The 24,450-nt window shown below is 35.2% G+C and overlaps 1 protein-coding gene across 10 annotated transcripts in view; it reads right to left on the bottom strand.

Moving 5' to 3' along the window:
• Positions 1-9,571: 9,571 nt before the first annotated feature.
• The window catches only part of SLCO1C1 (solute carrier organic anion transporter family member 1C1), a 58,643-nt gene continuing 43,764 nt past the window's right edge, over positions 9,572-24,450 (bottom strand). For 7 of the 10 annotated variants that reach the window (XR_010343071.1, XR_001106665.2, XR_001106667.3 and 4 more), the window contains 5 exons: positions 21,982-22,046; positions 14,967-15,084; positions 13,293-13,495; positions 10,795-10,908; positions 9,572-10,208 (listed from right to left, as the gene is read on the bottom strand). Coding sequence is in view for 2 of the 10 variants with exons in the window: in XM_064377774.1 (XP_064233844.1) it covers positions 13,322-13,495; positions 14,864-15,084; positions 21,982-22,046 (460 nt within the window). In the remaining 8 variants the exon portion in view is untranslated. Of the gene's footprint in view, positions 10,209-10,794; positions 10,909-11,130; positions 13,496-14,863; positions 15,085-21,981; positions 22,047-24,450 lie in introns of those variants that run through there. The other 3 variants (XR_010343072.1, XM_064377774.1, XM_012447712.2) reach the window with 3 other exon arrangements.

Here is a 24,450-nt window from a genome sequence, read left to right as displayed (position 1 = left end):
GCAGTAAATTCAAATTAATTGTAAATAATACCTTATAAGCCCTTTTTGTAAGAGTCCCTCTTGTAAAACTTATGAGTTAAAAGGCGCAGTGGAGCAAGTTGGTGGAAGAGAAGCCTACACAGTTTATCCCCCTTGCTGGAACATCACATTTTAAAAACTATCTGCACACACAAAAGCACTATCACAAGAACCAAAAATCAGGTGAGCAATCACAGTACCTGGTTTTAACTTTGTATCATGAAGAAGCCAAGAGCAACAGTTTCAAATTGCCAACGCCACCCCTCCCACATTTCTGGCAGCGGCTTGAGGGAAGGAGAGAGCATCTGGACAGAAAGTGGGGGACTTTACATTGAACTCAGTGTCGCTCTGTCACAGTGGAGAATAAAATCATGTGGAAATCAGCCTGCATCAATGCACAGAAGGAAAATTAGGACCCATCCGAGCCAAAGGGGATTCACCCATCCCAGCCATCAGAAATTGAGTTACTCAGCAAGCCTTGCCACCATAGGGTGGAGTGTTCTGAGGTCCTAAGTAAACTTGCAAGGCAGTCTAGGATACAAGGACTGCAATTCCTAGGCAATTCCTAGGGTTAGACTGTTCTTAGAGCCAGGGAACGAGGGTGTCACATGACCCTAGTTCATGTGACACCCTAGTTCACTGGACATCAGCTCACACAGCTAAAGAAGGGCTTGCTCCATCCCTTCCCAAATTGCAGGCACTGTAGTTCGTAACACTAAAAGTGATTCCTTCCTTCTGCTTAAGAAGAGAGTGAGAAACAAAAAGGACTTCGTCTTGCATTTTGCATACCAGCTCAACCACAATAGGATACGGCACCAGGCAGAGTCGTGAGGCCCCCATTCCATGCCCTATCATTTCGAGAGACACCTGGGCCAAAAGGAAACCTGATAACCTTGAAGGGAAGGACCCAGTCCTGGCAGGAAAAATCACCCGCTGACTAAAGTACCCTTGGACCCTGAATAACCAGAAGCTATATTCAGGAAGTACACGATGGGCCTTGGGCTCTGAAATGTGCTGGCTTCAGGGGAGACTCAGCACATTCCCAGATGTGGTGACAAATGTGAAGGAATCTTTCTGCTGAGAAAGCAGGGGAAAAAGTAAATAGGTCTTCATCTTGCACCCTAGATACCAGCTCAGCCACAGTAGGACAGACCAACAAGTAGGCTCTTGGGGTCCCAAGTCCAGGTCTAGGCTCTTAGACAGCATTTGTGGACTTGTCTGGGCCAGAGGGAAGCCCATTGCCTTGAAGAATGAGACCTAAGGCTTGGCAGTATTCACCACAAGCTGATGGAAGAACTCTTGGGCTTTAAGCAAACATAGGAGGTGGCCTAGCAGAAACCCCTGTAGATTAGGGGAGATGGTGGCCACAGGCAGAGATTTTGCCATATTTAACAGATTTTGGTATGTTGTGTTTTCCTTTTTCTTTCAAGAATTTCTTTTTTAATTTTCTTCCTAATTTCTTCACTGACCTACTCATCAGTCAGGAGCATGTTTTTTAATTTACTTGTGTTTGCAGTTTCTAAACTTTCATTATGTCCTGAGAACGTACTTGATAATATTTCGATTTTTAAAAGTGTGTTTTAAGAAGTGAAACTTGTTGGATGGCCTAACATATAGTCTATCCAGAGAATATTTCATATGCTAATGAGAATAATGTGCATTCTGCAGCTGTTGGATATAATGTTCTTCAAATGTCTGGTAAGTTCATTTGGTAGGTAGTGCAGATTAAGCCTGATGTTTCTTAGTCAAATTTCTGTCTAGATGATCTATCTAATTGCTGAAAAGTGGGTTCTTGAAGTGTCCAACTATTACTGTATTGAGGTCTATCTCTCTTTCTAGCTATAATAATATTTACTTTATATATCTGGGTGTTCTAGTGTTGGGGCATATATATTTATGATTGATATTTTCTCTTGCTGAATTGAGCCCTTTATCATAAAATAATGACCATTTTTGGTTTTTTTAAATTTTCTATTTTTTTGCTTAAAGTCTCCTTGTCTTATATAAATATAGGTACTACTGCATGTCTTTGGTTTCTGCTTCCCTGGAATTGTAATACTGGGGTTCAGGGCACCGGCAGAGGAAAAAAGCCGCTTGCCGCGTCAGTTTAAAGCTGCGTTCACAGCTGCTGCTGGGCCGCAGTGAGTGCCCCCGCCCCCGCCCCCGTGGCTTCCGGTCGCTATGTTGACCCTGCCAGAACCACATGCGCACCTAGGCCACTCCCCAGGCTGCTGCCCACACAGGGAGCCGCAGCCAGCAGGTGAATGCCCTGGGAAAGGCTTTTTTACACTGCTACCTGGGACTGAAGAGCTCCGGGGAGGACTGCAAGAACCATGAGCCAGGCTGCCATGCTCCGCGGTCCCCTGCAGGCTCGGGCAGTACCTCGCCACTTCCCGCTTTCTCCAGCCTGGCTGCGGCCAGCTGCGCAGCTGCGGGAGGTCCCAGTTCCGGTTCCTGGGGGCTGGGCTATTCCCAGCACGCCCAGAGTGAAAGGCCCTGGGGGCAGTGCTCGCCTTCTCTGCCCCACAGGCTCCTGCAGGTTTTGGTCCCAGAGATAATGTCCGAAGGATAGAGAAGGAGACGGGAAAGCAGAGAGAGAGAGCTTGGAGGTAAAAAACTTGTGCTTTTAATTCTGGCTGGGCCGTGCCTCCCAGACGCTGCTGCTCGGGTTCCCTGAAGCCCTGCCTGGCTGCGCCTGCTTCAGGTGTTCTTAAAGAGACAGGACAGAATGGGGCCGGTTTTACTCACGAATTCGAAGTCGTCTTCTCTGGCTGTACCTCTTTCCTGGCTGAACCCCGCTTCTATACCCCTTTTTCTGGTGAACCCCTCTCCTGGCTGGCTCACCTGAATGTAATATTGGGGTTCAGGGGTTCAGGGTGCCCTCAGCTCCCCTGAGAGGATGTTTCTTCAGGTTTTTGGTGTCCTGCCCTCTCAAGAATGAGAAAGGGGACCACAGCGCAGTGCGCAGTAAATGCCGGACTCAGAAGTGTTGGTAGAAAGTGATTTATTGAGAGAGCGAGAGGGAAACGGGAGGCGAGAGAAAGAAACAGCTAACTCTCACACTAAGTGAGAGAATCCAGAAAGATGGAATCCAGGAGAGGAAAGCAGCTTCCATGAGAGTGTTAGGGAATGGAGAGAGATGGAGTTTAGGAGGGGAAGACAGGTTTCCATGAGACAGTGTGGAAGGGGACTCCAGAGGGAAATCCAGGAGACAGAAAGATGGCTTCTTCGAAGGCAGTGTTCGTGGAAGGGGGACCCAAACATGGAGTCTGAAGGAGTGTAGAAGGGGACTTTTAACCTGGGAGGAACCCCCACCTTCTCTAAGTCCCCAGGCCAATGAAAGGAGTTCCTTAGAACTTCCACTGGAGTGATTGACTCTTAGTTTCTTCCTGCACCTGTGAATAAATCTCCCGGTTGGAGAGAGATGGGAGGGTTGCATGGTGCTAGGAAGTTCTTGCCCTTAAAAGTACGCCCCCTTGTGGACCTGGAGAGAGAACACCTTCCCTCAGAATGTTTCTCTGCCTTTTTTTTTTTTTTTTTTTTTCTTCTTTTTTTGAAACGGAGTCTTGCTCTGTTGCCAGGCTGGAGTGCAGTGGCACAATCTCCACTCACTGCAACCTCCACCTCCTGGGTTCAAGCAATTCTTCTGCCTCAGCTTTCTGAGTAGCTGGGACTACAGGCATGCACCACCACGCCCCACTAATTTTTGTACTTTTAGTAGAGACAGGGTTTCACCATGTTGGTCAGGATGGTCTCAAGCTCTTGACCTCATGGTCCACCCACCTCAGCCTACCAAAGTTCTGGGATTACAAGTGCGAGCCACTGCGCCCGGCCTATTTGTTGTGTCCCTTTACTTTCAGTCTATATCTGTCCTTACAGATAAAGCGAGTTTCTTACTGACGACATATAGTTGGCTATTGGTTTTTAATTTATTTTATCAATGTATACCCTTTAATTAAGGAATTTAAACCATTTATATTCAAGGTTGTTATTGATAGATGAGGACTTACTTCTGTCATTTTGTTAATTTTATTCTTGATTATTTTGCATATTTTTTCTTTTGTTTTTATTGCTTATCTTTATAGTTGCATGGGGTTTATTATAGTGTTAACAGTTAAAATTTGACTCCTTTCTCTTTCTCGTTTGTGTATGTGTTCTAACAGTGAGTTGTATATTTTTGGGTGGTTTCATGATAGTAGATACATTCTTTTCTTTTCCAGATGTAGAGCTTCCTTAAATATTTCTTGTACAGCTTGTCAGTTTCTTCAGTTTTCACTCATCTGGGACTTCATTTCTTTATTTTTGAAAGATAATGTTGCTGAGTGGGCAGGGTGGGCCTATTCCCAGGCCCCCAGTCAGTGCATGTAGGTGGTAGAGATAGGCAAGGTGAGCCTGTCTTTAGGTACCCCAGTGGTGTGTGTAGGCACTAGCTACAATAGGTAGTGCAGATCAGTCCCCAGGTCCCAGGAAGATATGCTTTGCTCACCAATGGTGGTAACAGTGAGTAGGGTGAAACTGTCCACAGGCCCTAGGACAGCAATGTAGGCAGGCCACACCCCAGGACCTCTGAAGGTGTGTGTGCTTCTGCTAAAGGTCAGGGTTGTTGTCAGTGGCAGAAACTTGAAGACAGCTCTCAGGCTCTGGAGAACACATAATACAGCTACCTTTGTTCCGGGGGCAGCCTCCCTGGCACACTGTTCATTCCCCAGGGTGTAGGACACTGCATAGGCTAGAGTGTTGGTGACATGGCCACCCCATTGGGTCTAGCTGCCATCATATGATACAGCCCTCTGGGTAGATCTGAGTTGTCAGCAGATTTCTGGGGCAAGGTGCCGCCTGGTGGGGACTGGGCTCTGAAAATGGTGTCATACTACAGCTACTTGGATTTCAGGAGGTAGTGAGATCCAGTGTGAATTCCTTTTCTGAAACTGCTGTTGCATGGACTCCAGACAGCACCCTATTTTAGTGTCAGGGCCTGCAAGGGTTGAGAGGCTCACTTGTGGCTAGGATTGCAGAAGTCAGCAGTGGGAATGGGGATCACTAGAGATTTCTCACTTATCTATTACCCACACTGGAGAGCTCGTCTTTGTTCTGAGCTGATCACGGCTGAGCCAGCTGCTTTGCTTCCCTCTCCCTTCAAGGTTCCCTGTCACTTCCCTGCTGAATTTCAGTGTCCTCTCTTAGAAGCTCTATTATATGTAGTTATCTACTTGATGTTTTGCTCCTTCTTTGTGTAGGAGGCAAGTGCTGGACACCTCTAATTAGCCTTCTTGGAGCCCTCCCTGATTCTTTTATAATGGAAGAAAAGATTTTTACAGCTCCAAATATTTACTCTTTTCTCCTGACTCAAATTTGGAATGTTTTATTCATTTTGTCATTGGTTGCCTACTTTGTTCCAGGCTCATTAGAGTGGGAAATAACAACTATTGCAGGACACTTTAAGGAGATTCCACATAATAAATAAATTAGCAAGATTATCTGTATTAAAGAGTGCTAACTGCTATTTAAAAAACCAAGTCAAAATAATGAGAGAGAGGGGGACAGCATATATTACTTTAGGTGTCATATTCAGGGAAGCCCTTCAAGGGGCTGATGATTGAACAACGAGGGAGTAAGTGATCGAGTAACAGGGGAAAATTGATTGTCTCAAGAAGAAGACTCAGGAAGTGCAAAGACCCTGACACGAGGACTGCTTGATGTGTTATAGGAAGAGAAAGAAGGCCTAAGTGAAGCAGAGTGAGTGTGGTGGGAATGAGACTTAAGAAATGCTGAGCTTAGATTATGTAAGGCCTGGTAGGGCCAATGGTAACATTAAATATATATAATGTCAAGAATTACATGCTGTATCAGTGTAAGAGCTTTATTTACAAAGTTATTGGGATTCTCAGAGCCAGTTTTTGTCCCAGGTTAGAGAAACTTAAACTTTAAATTCATTGATCTTTAATCTGGTTGGCAGGTTTTGGTGGAGATACCATGGAGCAATAATTCAAGACACCAAATCTCAACAGAGCTAGTAAGTAACTTGATTTTGTGAACCATGAGAACATCACTTCTGTGGCCCTGATCATCCTATCTATTAAATAACTATTTCTGAGATCTCTCCAGTGCTGATATGCTAATCACTATGGTAGTAGGTCCTGTATGTTTATTAGTTGGCTTTACTGCTGTTATGGGATTCTTTCCAGAGTATAAACTATGAAACTTTTTTTTATGAGTCAACTATTTTAGCCAGCCTGGAAATTTAGGCAAATAAAATAAAATAAAATAAAAGGAATGGAACATTGGCAAACTAATTTTACTGTTTAAATAGAGGTGAAAATTGTAGAATAGATTATCCTACCATATAGTCAATGGGCGTGCTGTGGGGGGGGAGCGCTATGATTCAGGAAAAGATGATGAGGGATGGCTGAACTGAATTTTCAAAGGGAGGAGTAGTCAGCCAGGTTCTTGCTGAAGACAATGAAGCTGCTGCTCTGTGAAGCCAGTTAGAAATGAAGACCTTCAGGCCCCACCCCAGAATAACTGAATAAAATCTGCATTTTAACAGAAGGCCTACATGATTCATATACAAAATAAAGTTTGAAGAAAAGAGGAAAAAGGAGAAAAGTGTTTTCTAGGCAGAGATAGTAGCAGGTAAAGCCACTGTATGTAATACAATGTAGCCAGGGGATCTGAGTTTTGACTTTGAGTTAGGGATATGGTAGGAGATGGAGCTAAAAAGGTTGTCAGGAACCACATCCTGATTTTACCAAGGAATTTTGCAATTTCCTGAAATTGTTGAGAGAATATTAAATACTTTTGAGTAGGAGCATATTATAAGCAGGGTTTCATTTTAGATATATAATATATATAAATATCTCTGAGTTTTCTCACAGAGGAAAAAATATACACAAAGTACCAACTTTGAAAAGGAAGAGTTAAAATAATACTCTTTTGCAAATAATTCTGATTATCTCCCCAGCCAGAAACACCTAGAGAAACAACTGAACAAATTACAAAACTAATAACAGAGTATGTTTAAGAAGTACTTTATATTATAAACATAAAACAACTAATAACTTTATTAAATCTCTTTTACATGTAAAATAAAACAAAAGTCCTAAATTACCTTTTAGAAAATAAAATAGAATAAAACATTCCAAATCATAATAACAACATGAATATTAGAGACTGGAAGTAAACTTAATAAGAAATATTATATTTTATTGAGAACCACACAAAAATATTAACAAATGGACATGTGTATCTTGTCCATGTATGAAATGTTACAATATTATGAAAATATATACATTTTTCAGGTTGGGTCAATGAGATTAATCGTCTTAATTGGAAACTTTTTTTAAAAGAGACAGTGTTCTGCTCTGTTGCCCAGTCTAGAGTGCAGTAGAATGATTATAATTCACTGTTACCTCGAACTCTTGGCCTTATGTGATTGATCCTCCCACCTCAGCCTCGTGAAATGTTAGAATTACAGACATGAACAACCATGCCTAACCTGCATACCATTAGAACCTGAAAAAATAATCTTGAATGTATCCAGAAGAAATAAATATGAATGAACATAATTAAGAAACTTTTGAATCATTTAAAGGAGGATACTAGCTGCCAGAAATTAAAATGTATTTTTATAATTTACATGTGTAATCCTTATGAGGTATAATCACAGTCAGAAATAGGCATATTAATGAGATTAGAAAGTCTACAAACACCCATAATATAGGACTTCTTAAACATAGAAAACACAGATTTTTCAATAATCAGAACTGGGACAAGTGGCCAACCATTGTCAAAATAATGTTTTTTTTTAAATTTCAAAATAGTACATTGAAATAAATCCTTGTATATTAAACATCTTTAGAAATTATATTATAAAATGTAGATAAATGTAGATAATTATCCATCTTAGGGAAACAATTTTAAGCACACATGCAAGTATAAAATCTGTTGAGAAAGGAGATAGAAAATTACATGAGCATTTTTAAAAAGTGTGAGTCAAAGTTGCATGAAATAAAATTTTAAATTAAGGCCAGGCACGGTGGCTCACACCTATAATCCCAGCACTTTGGGAGGCCGAGACGGGTGGATCAAAGGTCAAGAGATCAAGACCATCCTGGTCAACAAGGTGAAACCCCGTCTCTACTAAAAATACCAAAAAAAATCAGCTAGGCATGGTGGCGCATGCCTATAGTCCCAGCTACTTGGGAGGCTGAGGCAGGAGAATTGCTTGAAAGACCCCAGGAGGTGGAGGTTGCGGTGAGCCGAGATTGCACCATTGCACTCCAGCCTGGGTAAAAAGAGCGAAACTTAAAAAAAAAAAACAAAAAAAACTAAGCCTTCAACTTAGAAAACTTAATTATGATATATGGGACCTGCCAAAGGCTAATATCATTGGTAACTACCAAAATACAAATATTTTAAAAGACTGTGAAATTATTCATATAAGAAGTAGATATGACCAGTGCACTAATAAAAGTTCAAACTCACTATTCACAAATTGTGTATTTATGAAAATAAATTTATGAAAATACACAATTTCATGTATTTTTATGCAAATACATGAAAACCAAAAAGCTGAAATGCTATTTTTAACCTATAAATAGATAACTTCTGAATGTTTAGGAAAAGCTGATCTTTTAAATGTTATTTGTGTTATACTCTGTTACCTTTCCTTTCTTGAATGCTATTGGTTAATATGTTTGAAACATTATCTCCAGGAATCTATTTTAAATAAATAATGAAGATAGGAAAAAATATAAATGCATAAAATATTCTTTGTAGATTTGTTTATATATCAAATGGAAGACATATAAAGTAGAAATAATTTATTAATAATTTAGTTCTTAAATTATTGATTATATTAGCAAAAAAAACTTGGCATTGTGGGTAAAAAAGGAGACAGGAAGTGAAAATATTTAAGACTTTTAATCTTATACAGAGGGAATCAGTAAACAGTATTTGTTATTCAATTCTTGGTATTTCTAAGTAGAGATGATTATTGTTAAGATATATTTTTGTAATTTGTGAATCATTAATTACAAAATAATTTTCAGTTTGCTAAAATACTTCCATATTTCTAGCAAAAAAAATAAAAAGTAAAAATATGGTACATTTAGCATATGAAAGAATAAAAGGAAAACCATAAGGAAACATTTTTTAAAATGTAATAAACAATAAAACAGAAGTAAAGGCAAACATCAGATATGACAGTGAAACTTCTTTAATACTAGACAAGATTTTAGATGAAGTAAAAATAAAATCCAGTTTCTTGCTGTTAAAAAATAACTAACCATAAACAAAACAGAAAAATTTAAAAAGTAAAGGGAGGACCAAAGATACATCAGTCAATAAAATAGCAGATATGGCAATATTAATATTAAAATAGAATTCAAAAAAAAAATAAGAATAACAGTTTTTAAAATCAAATCTTTATATAATGATAATATGATAGTTATAAGATATAGCAGTAAATTCTACAAATAAAAATAACTTTTTAGTGGAATCAATTCACAAAATCTCAATTATATTGGAAAATTTTAGCATATTACCACTCTGAAGCTTTGAGAGAAAAAATAAGAAAAAATATGAGTACTAAAATATATGAATAATATAATTAATTAGTTTGATCTGATAAATATATTTCCATTATTTTCCTCTATGATAAGAGAACATATATTTTTCTTTAAAATTTAAAACATTTTTACAAATTGATGATTTTTGAAAGACAAATTTAAATTAAAATATTCAAATACAAGAAAAATTTTAAATATTCTCCTTCTAGAGTAAATAGAAATTTTGAGTCAAATAGAAAATCAAGAATGCATTTGTAAACAATTATAGAAACATCACTGATGCTACAGCATGTCCAACCTTAGGACTAATAAAGCTGTACAAGGCATCAAATTAATCTTTGAATTACTAAACGAGGGAGTACAGTTACAAGCCTACACATCAATAATTTAGGAAAATATTTTTAAAAGTATGTCTAAAGAAAATAGAAGAAAAAAGAAACAAAATTAAACAAAAAAATTAAACAATTAGGTAGTTTAATTGACACACCCTCTTTGGGAAATTCAATTAATCCAATTTAAGTCACTCCACCTATAAAATGACATTGCTGTAGCTTTACCTGACTGAAGGTTCTAGTGAATCAGATGTTTAGTGGGGATGCTGGTCACCTCTAGGGGCCATGGCTGCAGAATAAGAGAATAACATTTCCCATTTAAATTGGAGCGATTGTGGGATCCTACACATCAATCACAGCTGTACCTCAAAGTTTGGTCTTGGAACTAGGGAATTTCTTTGACTTCTGAAATAGTTTGATTTGTTGAAAAAAAAAAACTAATCATGCTTTCTGAGGCATAAAAAGTCTGCTTACCGCTATCAGATGAGTTTACTTATCTAAAATATGAGGGTTCCTCTTAGGAAATATAATTTCCCACTAAATGATAGCCTTATTTGTTATACAGCCAAGTTTAGTATGTGTGTTTCCTCTGTAAAATTAATGGTTATGCATAAAAATATACTTTAAATTGACCTTCAGTTCTTTCATAAAAAGATCATCATTTAATCATCCTTTGTTCTATTTTATATTTTTCAAGTTATTCGAGAATAAATTGGAAACTATTCTGTTTGGAAATTTACTTGCAAAGAAGTTATATTTCAAGGTATTGTGACAAAAAGCCTTGAAAAATAAAGATGATGTCAAAGGCAAGATGAACAATTTGAAGTTTAATTATACCTCTACAAAGAAAACTCTTGACAAGTGTACTTACTTACCCATTCAGTAAATATTTGTTATGGGTAAGATTCATACAGGGATGACAAAAAGGATTCTTGCTCACAAGCTAGCAGGGCAGCAGCAGGTCTGAAGTAGGCCTGCTGGAAACAAAACTGGAAATAAAAGTTAAAAAGTTTTTTTTATTTTCAAAAATAGCAAAATATAAAACAATCAAGCATCACCAATTCAAATAAATTGACAAGGTTAATATGTATTTAGAGAGCATTTCCTTCTTTCTCCAATTCCAAATTTTCCATCTCCTTTTCTTCCCACTTATATTTGCAATTAAGATTGATATATAAAAGGAAAATTCAAAGAATACACAAGAGTTTGGTTTGATCACTTCACCTCAAGGTGCAGTGGCTTGCACCTGTAGTCTTAGCTACTCAGGAGGCTGAAGCAAGTGGATCGCTTGAGGTCAGGAATTCAAAGGCAACATAATGGGGCAACATGAATGAGGTCGCCATATTTTTGAGGTAGGCCTTCTTGTTGGATTTGGGCTTCAAGAAATGCTTCAAATCGACTTCTCTATTGGGATTGTCCTGTTGATGTGCGCTGATTGTTCTAAAGGTTACCAAAAACTGTGTTGCGATTCCAAGTTTCCATAATTCTAAAGGATTATTATCCTTGATCATCCAACTTAAATGTTTTGAGTTTCTTTGTTAGCCCTACAGTATTTCAAAATATAAATCAACAACATTTGAAAAAACAATATGCTAAATTTTTTGTGTGGTTTATAGATGTTGATGATATGGATGGTTTAAAATACGCAGATGAAGACAACTATAGGAGCAAACTGATCCAGTGAAATAAAGTAATATAGAGACATTACAAATCATAATAGCAGTTTATTTAGTGTAACTTTATAGGGTCATGTTGGTCTGGTGGAAAGATAACTTTAGATTTAAATCTCAGTTTAATTCTTTCTGTGTCCCTCCAAGGTTAAGCAATGTATCTAACCTCTCTCAGCCTCAGTTTCATCTGTAAAGTAATCATTCAGATACTAAGAGTGCTATACAGATTAAGTAATACAATTTTTAGAGTGGCTGATACATAGTAGAATTATGGATCCCTATTGTAACCTTGAAAATCTCCTGAGTAAGTGAGGGTCCTCCTTCTGTGCATTTGAAGGACTCTGTGGCCTTACTTAAACGGGAATTTCTTTCAGATTATCTTTTCTAACCCAAGTTTTCCTTTCATCTAGTCTTCTCTGAATCGTACTAGACTAACAGAATGCAGACAGAATTGGATGGTGAGCTAGCAGTAGTTGAATAGGATGCCTCGTTAGTGTAATCTCTGTCTTAAGTCTGCTTTTCTTGGAGGGATTAAGCCTTTCTTTACAGCTATGGTGGAGGAAGAAACATAGCATGTAATAGAGCTAAAGATTAAAAATGTTGGACTGCTGAACCTAACAACCCCTGTCAGAGGAGCACCGGGAAGTTAGGAAAGAGGAAACCCTTGGCTTGACTTTTGCAGTTGCAGAGAAACAGAGCTATCTGGCAGACTGTCCCAGTGGCTATGCCCTGCTCAGGAGTCCCTAAGCCCTTTGATGTGGGCAGGTGGAGCACCAAAAGGTACTACACCCAGACTTCCCATCACTCATCCATCACTCTCCATTCCTTTTATAACACCTGCATTTATTGTAGACTTTCAGAAATTCACCTTTCAAAAATGTTTTAGGAACATATCATGTATATAAGTAGGAAGCTGCTTACATATATTAAAGTAGAAGCAGTATTATATTTAACAATATTTTAAAATTCATTTAATTCATAAAAGAACAGTAAGGCACGTTAACATCAATTTTATTACTTTACAACTATAGTCACTTACAGCGCCGCACATAAAGCACACATAAATGTATAGTAGAAAAGCTAATAATTCAAAATTCTAATCCCCAATATAATTTGCCTCTACACATTTCTATATAAATTATTGTATTTCAAAGAAAATGAGGAGCTTAAAATGAAATCTTCCTCTCCATGTTCTGCTCCATCCTAAGATCATTATTAAAATACACAGATAAAGACAAGGGAGAAAATACCATAGGAGATATACTTGAAGGAGCCCAAGGTATGAGTTAATTTTTAGCAGTATTTTCTTACCCTAGCCACATTACACAGTTCAGAAATAACTTTAAATATAACCATATAACCATGTGTGAGAATAGAGACATTGTTCTTCTAGGAATATAGTGTATATATCAATGAGCACAGGGAAAAATAAAGTGAAATGAGTAAATGATATAAGAAATTTTTATATAAATTAAAAAGTTCAAAATTAGTTTTATCATCTGTATCTTCTGTTATATGTTTCATTATATTTGTTATTAGTTATATTATCTAATGCCTAGGACCAAAAACAAAGTAGATATTTTTTAGAAGGAGAAAGAAATTACAAATTTAGAGCACTTTTGATTAAAATTTGTTTGCAAAATTTCTGCCAATTAGATAACATGACTTCCAGTCATCGTTTTTCTAAAGTTGGGTTTCCTTGCCTGGCCAGTAGTTGGGTTGTAGCAGATGATCACTTGTAGTGTAATTTTCCTTTTGGAATCTTGTAGACACCGATGTTCTTTCTCTCTTGTTTGTGAAGCTTCTGTGTTTTGAAACATAATTTTTCTTTAAAATGAAAACTACTGCAATACTTAGGAAAATGGACACTGTGCCCAGTATCACAGTTAGTCCCAGATATATGTGTCTAAAAGAAGAGAGAATCTCTGTTATAATTATTGCAACTACCCAACTTGAAATAAAATTTTAAAAAGTAGATAATAATATCATTCTGATGGTTTTCTTTAAGAATGTACATTTGGTAGCTTATATATAAGGCTATTTTATAAATACTGACAGTATTTTTAAAAAATAAAGCAATGTCTTAGTAGCACCATCATTTTCAGTTACTACTAATTACATAATGAGTTTCATCCTCTCTGTAAATTATTCCCTTAATCAGGTATCCGTATCCCTGTTTGCCTAGAACAGCCCCAGTTTATGCTAGTGTTGGCCCAGTGTAATTTTAATAGTGCTCCTTTTCACACTAAAAGAACCCAGTTTTGAATGATAAATTATGTGGCTACCCTATCCTCAGACCTTTCCCAAACTCATTTCTTTGGAAAACTTGCATAAAGCAATGCTAAGGGAAATTGGAGCTCTCAGTAAAGCAGAACGATTTCAGAATAAACCAGAGATTTAAATCAATTTATTTCATGAGAAGCCTGTAGTTCTATACTTTGTTGAAAGATGCTAAGGTTTGGAAGGACAGGTTGAATGCCTCATTCTGGTTATCTTGAAAACATACTCTCAATCTCTGATTGAGTTACATTGTCTCTATATTACAGTTAATACAGCCATAGAAAAAGTGTGAGTAAATCCTAAATTATACTCACAGATTGGGTCCCTTTCAAAGACCAAAATAAATTTCACACAGAGCATCAAAACCTATTAACTCAAATTTGAGATGGTGTGCCCAATTCACATCTAACTTAGATGGTTCAGCACCAAGTTTATTTCTCTAGAAAATGCTCAGCTTCTAAGTCTTTTAACAAATCTTTCTTGTTTTTAAGCCAATGAAGCGTTGCTTTAAGCAATAAAGGACTAAATGTTTGATGAGCTGAACTGAATGATACCATAGTGAAAAGGCCATGCCACCCAGCCCCCATCTACACTCACCCACACAGAGAAAACCTTTTACTTTTATGCATTTCAAGTACAGGAATAATTGAACATCAGTTTGGCAATAAAAGACAGATTTAGAGCCAAATCCAACTCTTGCCCAGGGGGATTATATCTGACGTAAATGGTACAGTTTGGCTCAGTTTGAAAAAGAATATAATTAAACCCAAAATGTGACCTAAATTTAAATGCTTCTGAATTTCAGGGAAATACTTGCCCATTTGTGTGCATAAACTCAAAATTATTTTCTGGACACTTTTGTCATATTTTTTAAATGATTACTCATTTAAAATGGGAGTCAAGGTAATGAATAGGGACAAAATCAAAGATCTAATAAAATAATAGAATTATTCTAGGATTACAGATCACACTTTTTGATTAGACTATTCTTTACCTTACAAGCAGTGAAATGATATGAAAACTTGTTAGTGTCAGTGGCATTGTGTAAATCTGGGATGCTGTAGCAATGAGATGCGGGAATGCTTTTGATTTGGTACCTGAAGACATTTGAATCATATAATCTGCATGATCCTCTACTTCCACATCTTTTAAATCCCCATTTGAGGCACGAAGTATCAATCAAAACTCCAAAATATACTGGAGCTGGGATTCCTGCTGTGAGAAAAAACAAATAATTGCCATTAAAAACATATGCACATCTTTTTGGCTATGAACAATTATCTGAAACCACCTACTTTAGTCTAATTACTGTTTTGGAGATGAAAGGTCATCTATTACATGCTGAAATCTCCAAAACCTATCTCTCTAATTCAGTCATTTCTCATAGAATCGTACAGTAACTACCATTTATTTATCTCCAGAAGCATGTCACTCAGGCTCTTCAAACTCAGCATGAGCTCAGCTTCTTCCCCTGCAGACCTGTTCCTTTAGCGGTGGCCGCCCAGTCACCAAATCAGACTTCGGAGTCATCGTTGATCCTTCTTTCTCTCCTCTGTCTGGCCATCACTATATTTAATCTATCCCTGAATCACACCAATTCTGCCTACTAGGTATGTCTTAAACACCTTCTCTTCTTTCTATTCCCACTGCCACTCCTTCTACCCTAAAGTAAAGCAACAGCCAATTCATGATTCCTCTCATTAACCCTCTTGAATCTATCAATCATACAGAGGTTGCATCACTGAATTAAGTAGGTGACTTTCCAAGACATCTGTTCCAAAACAAGAGTAGTTAACTGGACATTGAGGCCCTTCTACTTCTGTGGCCACACTTTGGGCAAGATTGTTGTCTTGTATTTCAGACTCCAATTTTCTTGTTTTTCTTTCAGTGACTAAAATGTTCTCCCCTCTTGTCTGAATGCCTTGTATAGTTTCCTTTATACCAAATAATACTTTTCTCTTCTTTACCTTCTTAATACACACTCACTTTTAGAATCTCATTTGGAACATTTTCCTTCAGAGTAGCCTATTTTAATCAACTAAACTGGATTAACTCTTGTTTTACATCTCTTAAAACTCTTAATACTCCTGTAATAATTTGTTGAATTGCCTTCTCTGCTAGACTGTAAGCTTACCATGATAGGAAACATGTCTTCCTTATTCATGCTATAAACCCTAGTAGGTTCTCAGAAAATGTTAGGAATTTAATCCCTCCTTAGGGAGAAAGGATGTCTCTCATGTACAAATATTAATGAAACTATCTTAAGCAGTTGTTCACAACTCAGTTTGTATTTTATGTGTTCTAAATTGGCGGTTCATTAACATCTGTCATTTAGTCTGTGTAGGTTTTTCTTTGTTTTTTAGTTAGTAGCCAGTATTTAAAAGCTAGGAGATTTCATGTAAACCTGAACACTTCTGAATTCTCTTAAGAATTGTGTTGTCTGGAAGTCCATGGTCATAGTTGGCTGGAGCAGCAGCTGCCTCCATGCCTCACTCCCGACCTTCTGCCTACGCTTGGAGTCCACTGTGAGCCCTTACAACTTTCTCTCTACCTGTATCACTCATTTCCATCAACTGCCTATTGTTTCTGGCATTTAAGTTTTAACCATTTTGATATATGTTTTCTTCTGTTATAAAATTGCTTTGCATGATTATACTGAACAAAATAATCTCACTAAATTTTTAAAGTCATCTAAGAATATTTATGACACTTCTAAATTTCAGAGATTATCCATCTGTTCTTTGATAACAAATGAAAATACTTAAAAATATTTTCTATGTTAAGGTTTACCTAAGCTTTGCAAATACTCATGTAAATAATTGATTCAATCCAGACCCATCTATGGGTACCAAAATTTTGGGTGAAAGATTTTTGGGGAACAGAATGGTGACATAACATCGAAGTGTCAATTATAGATGACTTATTAACTGAAGAAGGATTTTTTTACAGTGAAGAAAGCTGGTGTACATCACCTTCACCAAGAGACCAAAATTAAAATGGTATAAATTGAGTTCATGTGCTTCCTGATGTGATTCACTAATTATCATGCAAATCCCTGTGTAGTATTGCCACCAACAATTTTTACCTGGTTATACTCAAAAGCAAACAAACATATCCAAATGGTGGGATATTTTACAAAACAACTGGTTTTGCCTCTTGAAAAAATATAAATGTTGCAAAAGAACAACAAAGTAAAAACGAGAAAGTTTTAGAGATAAAAAAGATAACTAAATGCAATATGTGGTCTTTGATTGACCTTAGATGAAAAGAAAAAATAAAACACTATAGAAGACACTATTGTTTTAATAAAAGAAAATGGAATGCGGAATTATATTAGATAGAGTAGCATATCAATGTTGAATTTCTGAAGCATGAGAATGGCACTGTGGTTATATAGGATGATAGACTTGCTCTTGTAGAAAAATACAAGTTGAAGTCTTTAGGAGTGAGGGTGTCAGCATGTTCACTTCTTATTTCCAAATGATTCTGCAAAGCATATGTATGCTTAGAGAAACAGAGGAGAGGGATTTCTGGTTTTTGGGCACAGTTGATAAATCCCAGTAAAAGTTATACAATTCATTGTAATTTAAAATTTTTTGTAAGTTTGAAATTTTCACAACAAACGAAAGAGAAAGAAAGAGGAAAGTGAAACCTATAGATTAAAAGAGATTTTAGAGGTATATCACCTAAATGCAATGTGTGAACCTTGTTCAGTTCTTGATTCAACATACATGTGTAAGGAAACATCAGATAATTTAAAGAATTTGAGCAGTAATTGGGTATTTGCTAATATTAAGAAGTTATTTTTTAAGATGCAAGATTCACCAGATTAAAATAAGTCATTATGGTTTTGATTAGAACACAGCAAACATGTTATGGAAGAAATGCAGTAGTCTGAGACTTACTTCAAAATAAGCTAGTGGGGGTAGGTGGTTAGGGACACAGATGTCCTAAGATGAGCTGTGTGTTGATAATTGTTAAAATTTGATATGGATCAATTGGAGTTCATTGCTATCTTTGCTATGTACAAAGCAAGTTCTTGCTATCTTTGTATAAGTTTACATTTTTAAATAACAAATTGTTATAAGAATAACTTATTGATTCTATTTTTCATAAAACCCCATGAACCAGAAGAGCAGAAAATCATTCAATTTGGATTATTTGGTACCTTAAGAACCAACCAAATATATGATTTACCACTTAAAAAATCCAGGTGATAACCAATTTTACATTACCTTTAATGATATGAAGACAAGTCAAAAAATTCAAATGTTTGCAATTTTCTGTACATCATTTAAGATTATTATAATAGAAAATTTTCAAAGATTCACAAAAGCAGAGAGAATGATATAATTAATCCTCATATACCATCATGGCCTTGACAATTATTAATGTTTTGCCATTGCTGTTTCATCTCTTTCTCCACTCTGAACTCTTTTTTTTGAGACAAAGTTTCCCTCTGTCATCCAGGCTGGAGTGCAGTGGCACAATCTGAGCTCACTGCAACCTCTGCCTCCTGGGTTCAAGCAATTCTTGTGACTCAGCCTCCCTGAGTATCTGGGACCAGAAGTGTGTGGCAACATGCCAGGCTAATTTTTGTATTTTTAGTAGAGATGGGGTTTAGCTATATTACAGCCAGGCTAGTCTTGAACTCCTGGCCTCAAGTGTTCCATCCACCTCAGCCTCCCAAAGTGCTGGGATTATAGGCATGAGCAACTGTGCCTGGCCTGAACTCTTATTTTAATATTTTAAAGGCAATCACAGATATCATGTCATTTCAATTATAATAACATCTTTAAAAAACATGACCACTATGCCATTCTCACATCTAACACATTTTATAATAATTTCTTAATTTTATTTAAATTATAGTACATATCCAAGTTTTTGGATTGTCACCAAGGATTTTTTTAGTTCGTTTGTTCTTATAAGGATCCAAACCAAATAAGCACTTTGTATTTAGTTAATGACTCTTTATGGCAGTATCCTCTCTTCACTTCGTTTTCTTACTAATGATTTTTGAAAAAAGACACCACCAACTCCTATAAGATATGCCACAGTCTGGATTTGTTTAATTGCTTCTTTATAATATGATTAAATTTATTCTCCTATCTTCCATTTTTCTAGAATCTGGTAGTTAGATCTTATTAGATTCAGGTTCAATTAGAAGGCACACGCTCCCTAGTTGCCACTCTTAGTAATGCTAAGACGGATGTGAAGTTCAGGCTATGCCAGTCTGATCCCTCCGTTATGAAGTTACTCATCAACTTTTACCTAAAGCTTTTAGTGATTGTTAAGACTACAAGACAGGAATTTTTAAAAAATCTATACTACTTCTAGAAACTATTTGTGTTTTTCTCTAAAAAGGGATTTTCCCTAATTGACTAATTTGGCTACTTTGACATATAGTTAATAGAAGAAAGGCAAGATAAATGATTTCTTTTTTCTCCTTTATTTCTCAGTTTTCAGAACAATGACTTGATGTCCTGACAATCTCCAAATATTTTAAGTATCATTATGAACTCATGTTTTTAAAATATATTTTATATATTTCAATAAACTGCAACCATTATTGTTATTACTGCTACTACTATTGTGAGTTTCAGTTTATCTCACCTTGAGGCCAATCTCCTCAACTTGGTTCAGTGCCCTTGATATATCCTTTTTAGGCTTTGATAGCTTAGTCATTTTCTTGCATAAAAAGATGTCCCATATCATCTTACGTATTTTCTACCCTAGACCTTGAACCAGTCGTTTCTCCAAGGTACCATATTTTTTTCCTGGGAGATTATATTTAGATATCACAGATTAAGTGTAGTGTTCATTTCTTCTGGGTTTCATAGTTTCTAGATTTTTCAGGAGATGGAACTATGAAATACACATTATTTTAAAATAAAAATATGTGAGTTCATATTGATGTTTTAAGTTCAAATTTAAGAATGAGCTTTAAGTTATTTTATTTTATACTTGTATCACTTTTCTATTTTACTAAAAATATTGATTTCAAGTAATCTTAACATTTCAACTGCTTTGTCTTAAATTTATAATAGTTTTAATATAAAAATATTGATATTAGTAATGACTATAAATGCAGTTTATGAGAATTTGGTAAAAAATTTTATTTTTTGAGGCATTTAAGTTTTTTTATGTATGCTTATGTTACCAATTCAATATACAGTTTCAGTTTAAGATTTGGTTATTTTATTTTCAGTTCTATAAAAACCTTATATAAATTTGATTAAACAATCATATAAGTAGTTACATTTACAAAGTCTTACTTTCATCCTGAACTTTCTTACCTCTTAAATTTCTTCTCCTACAAGTAAACATTTTTTTAAATTAGTTTTTAGTTTATGCTTCCGTTGTTTCTTTTCTTAAAAAGAGCAGAATGCCTTTGCACATGTGTGTATAATCTTTCCACCTTTCCACGCTTGACACCAAAAACATCATCCAATAAAAATTATTCTCCATTTTGCTTCTTTCTGCTTAATACTATATACTGGAGATAGCTTGATAACATTAGATAGAGATTTTCCCCATTCATCCTTACAGCTCTGTTATGTGGGTGTACTACAGTTTATTCAACCAGTCTCCTACTGATGGACATTTAGATCACTTCCAGGTTTTTGCTATTATAAAAAGTCACAATTATTACACCAATTTATAATGATTAAATTTATTTTATAATTTTTGCTATCAAATTTTTGGTATAATTCTTAGAAGTAAAGATATTAGGTTAAAAGATCTATCTATATAGAATTGCACCAGTTAAGCCCAGTAAAGAACATCATTTTCCCAACAGTGGTGTGTAAGCATAATCTATTTTTGCATACATTGCAAACAAAATTTGGTAATTTGTCAACCTGATAAGAACTGTCACTCTAGCTTGACTCTTTTTATGAGAGAACTTGAGCATCTTTCTATATATTGAAAGGCAATTACATTTATTTTTCCATGAAAAATTCACATCTTTTACTCATTTTTCTACTTTGTTGCTTGTGTTTTTCTTCTCAAAATTTAGGCGTTTTCTTTATAATGGGAATATTAGCCAGTTGTCTGTTATATAAATTGCAAAACTCATTTCTAGTTCATCTTTTGCCATTTGACTTTGCTTATGATACTTTTGCCAAATTCAAATTTTTTTTGTCAAATCAATTTTGTAAATCATTTATTTTAGTTGGAACAATTTTTGTTCTGTAGGTTCCATCTGTATTCCCAAAGACAGGTAGATATGGAGGCCAGTTCTTGCCAGGCACATACTACAGGCTCAATATATGACACTTTTCTAGATAACACCTATTTTTATATTGTAGAATTAGAGCCAGTCATGATGTCATATAACTCCATTTTTGTTTCTTTTTCAATTTTATCAGGATTTTATTATTTTTCTATGCAACCAGTTTACATCAAGATCTATGTAAACCAAATTTAATTTCAAATTGTTTAAGCTTTGGGTTTGTTTTGCTTTCTGAGTTGTTTGTATCAAAGGACAGTGGCATATTCAAAATTACTTTATGTTATTCTTTAATATATAAACTCTTTAAGGATAAAAACTTTGTCTCATTCACTGTTTTCTGTGGATTTTAACCAGTATACATTTAAAAATTTGGTAGGGAGAAAAAAAAATTTTAATTACAATTGAAAGAACGACCTACTCAAATTTATTTGCTTGGTTTAAATAGTATCTTACCTTTCTACCTAATAACATAAGGGATAAGCATTTAGAGTAGCTCAAAAGAATTCTTTCCATTTTAATAACTGAAAAAGTTATATTTAGGCTTCAGCCTTTCTTACTGATTAATTTCCGAGTGCTTTCTTGCAAAAGCTATAGATTTTGTGAGAACACACAAGTGCTAGAAAACATAAGATTGTTAAAAATTATGATTAATCTCACAAAATCTCTGTTATATATGAGGCACAAATTAGGCAATAAATATCTCTGTAACAAAAGAAGAAAGGAGTCAAGAAAAGGAGGGAAGAAATAAAGAAATGACTATTAACTTTACCACTACAATATTTATTTATGCATGGAAATTCTATAAAAATATTTAGAAAAGTCTTCAAAATATATTTATGGTGGCTACCATAAATTAAAGCATAGATTATACTTACCAAGAACTCTTATTGCTAATGTGTAGATACCCAGGGCGAAAGACTTAAGCTGTGGCTTAATGCACCTAAAATCAACAAAAGCACCATTATAAGAAATATGTAATTCATTAAAGCAAATAGAAATTTGAATGATAATCTGCCTAACACACATGAAATCATGTTAGAATTCAAGTGACATTTATGGTGAACCCATTAGTGTGCTAATATAGGGAGGGCAAAATATATAAAAGCCATATTCTATTTTATGCAGTGCTACATGTTTATAATTAATATTTCTAGAAACGAAATTACCATACATTCCATATTCATGTGGTGCTAGTAAAGTCAAATTTAAGTTTAACCAGCAAAATAGCAAAGACTCGGGATAAAGCTCAAATTTCTAAAAAATTGTTAGAATTTGAAGCAAAAATAAAGAATTAATAACCTACAATTTTTATGGCTTTTGGACTAAAAGCACAGGACCAAATTCATCAGTTGATATAATCACTGTGGCATGCTGAAAGTTGCTGCTAAAGAGAGAGAACTTGAAACAATCAGAAAAGTGCAAAAACACCTAAATAACAAGAGTGTCATTTAAAACTTAACATGATTTCCCTATGGATTTTAGTAGTAATAATCATGATAATATATAATGACTATGGATTATTAACCATAGTATTAAGTACTTTGTACATATTATATCATTTAGTCTCTGCTTTAAAAGAGGCAAAAAAGAAAAAAAAAATCTTCAACCCAAAGGAGTCCTTGTGACATCAAAATTCACAATAGTTAATATGAAGGACTAGTGGTTGGAAAATGCTTTCTGTGTTAAGTACCTGATTCTACACTTGACACAGTATAAGAAGATGTTGAACAAGTAGCACAGTATTCTGGAAAGTCTAAGACACTGTTTTGCCCTTTTGTCAAACTCAGGCTACCATTTAAAAATATAACTATCTCATGTTCTTCATGTTGTATTTCCCATGATTTGGTGAAAGCTGTTTGGAGAATAGCAGGTTTGTGGATAGTAAGTTCTGTTTTCTGTTTGTCATTCCTAAACATTTTCCATTATACAAATTGTGGGAAGTTAAAAATGTGTACAATACTTTGGTTAGCCTTTAGGAAAAAAATAGTATTTATCCTTGAATACATGAATTAATTTGAAAATCACCGAGTCTATCTCATCAATATTGAATTCTAGCAACTGTTGACTTTTCATGTTTAATAATTTTATCAAATTTTTTATTAGGTGATTTTTATCAATAGCCCAATAGAAATATTGGCAAAGCTAAAGCTAACTCAATTAGGATGAAAATATTATAACTGAGACGCCTACTTGCAAAACTATTTTAGCATTTGGATTCATACAGTTTTACAGATGTATGATAGGATAATCAGTAAAAAATGTTTTCACGTAAACTGTATTTTAATAGAAGAAAAACCTATAGGGAAGTTGAATGAGATATAAATACAGGAAGAAGGAAATATGTAATGCCTGTCACTGTTAAAGTAGTTGTTATGCAAATCTGAACCTGGTGATGTTGGTTATCAAATCACTATTTTTTAGATCCCATTAATTAGAAAGTGATGTACACTTAAAACTGTTATTTTTTAATAAAATATTTATAATATACCAGAAATCAATATTTAGTTACTATTTAAACTTATGATAAAAATTTTTATGTGTCGATTTATACATAAGTAAGAGGCTACATAATTTTACAAAATTTTTTAGGGTTTTATAAGCAAAAATGATTGAAGTTATTGATATGGTCTGGCTCTGTGTGTTCCCACCCAAATCTCGTCTTGAATTGTAATCCAAATTTTAATCCCCACATGTTGGGAGAGGGACCTTTTGGGAAGTGATTGGCTCATGGGTGTGGTTTCCCCATGCTGTTTCTGTGACAGTGAGTTCTCACAAGATCTGATGGTTTTATAAGAGGCTCTTCCCGCTTCACTCTGTACTTCTCCCTCTTGTGCCTTATGAGGAAGGCCTTGTTTGTTTTCCCTTTCCCCACTATTGTAAGTTTCCTGAGACCTCTCCAGCCATGCAGAACTGTGAGTCAGTTAAACCTCTTTCCTTTATAAATTATCCAATCTTGGGTATTTCCTTATAGTAGTGTGAAAACAGACTAATACTGTCATTAACATCATGGATTAGCATCCTCAATTTACCCAAAAGTCATGAAATCCCTCACAGATAATTCTAGTTAGAGCAAAAATACACAGATAAAGCAAAAAAAAAAAATAATCAAAATAATAAATGCATAATATTGTAGTATTAGATAAACCTTTAAAATGTCTTGTAAATTGTATTTCCCATGATCTAGTGAAACTATATTTAATCTAAAATGCTTGTTATCTATGCTAATTAATATTATTACCAGCATTAGAAGCAGTATACTATTATCTATTAAGCAACTCTAGTAATGTAGGCACTAACATTGCTTTCTAGACCAATAGTTTGCAAACATTTTTGAGTAAGAAAAT

The sequence above is a fragment of the Aotus nancymaae genome, unplaced genomic scaffold (genome assembly GCF_030222135.1).
Source record: "Aotus nancymaae isolate 86718 unplaced genomic scaffold, 86718_ANA_hifiasm-v0.15.2.pri h1tg000016l, whole genome shotgun sequence".
NCBI lineage: Eukaryota > Metazoa > Chordata > Mammalia > Primates > Aotidae > Aotus > Aotus nancymaae.
Note: the sequence above shows the minus strand (reverse complement) of the source record. Positions and strands in the feature narration are given on the sequence as shown.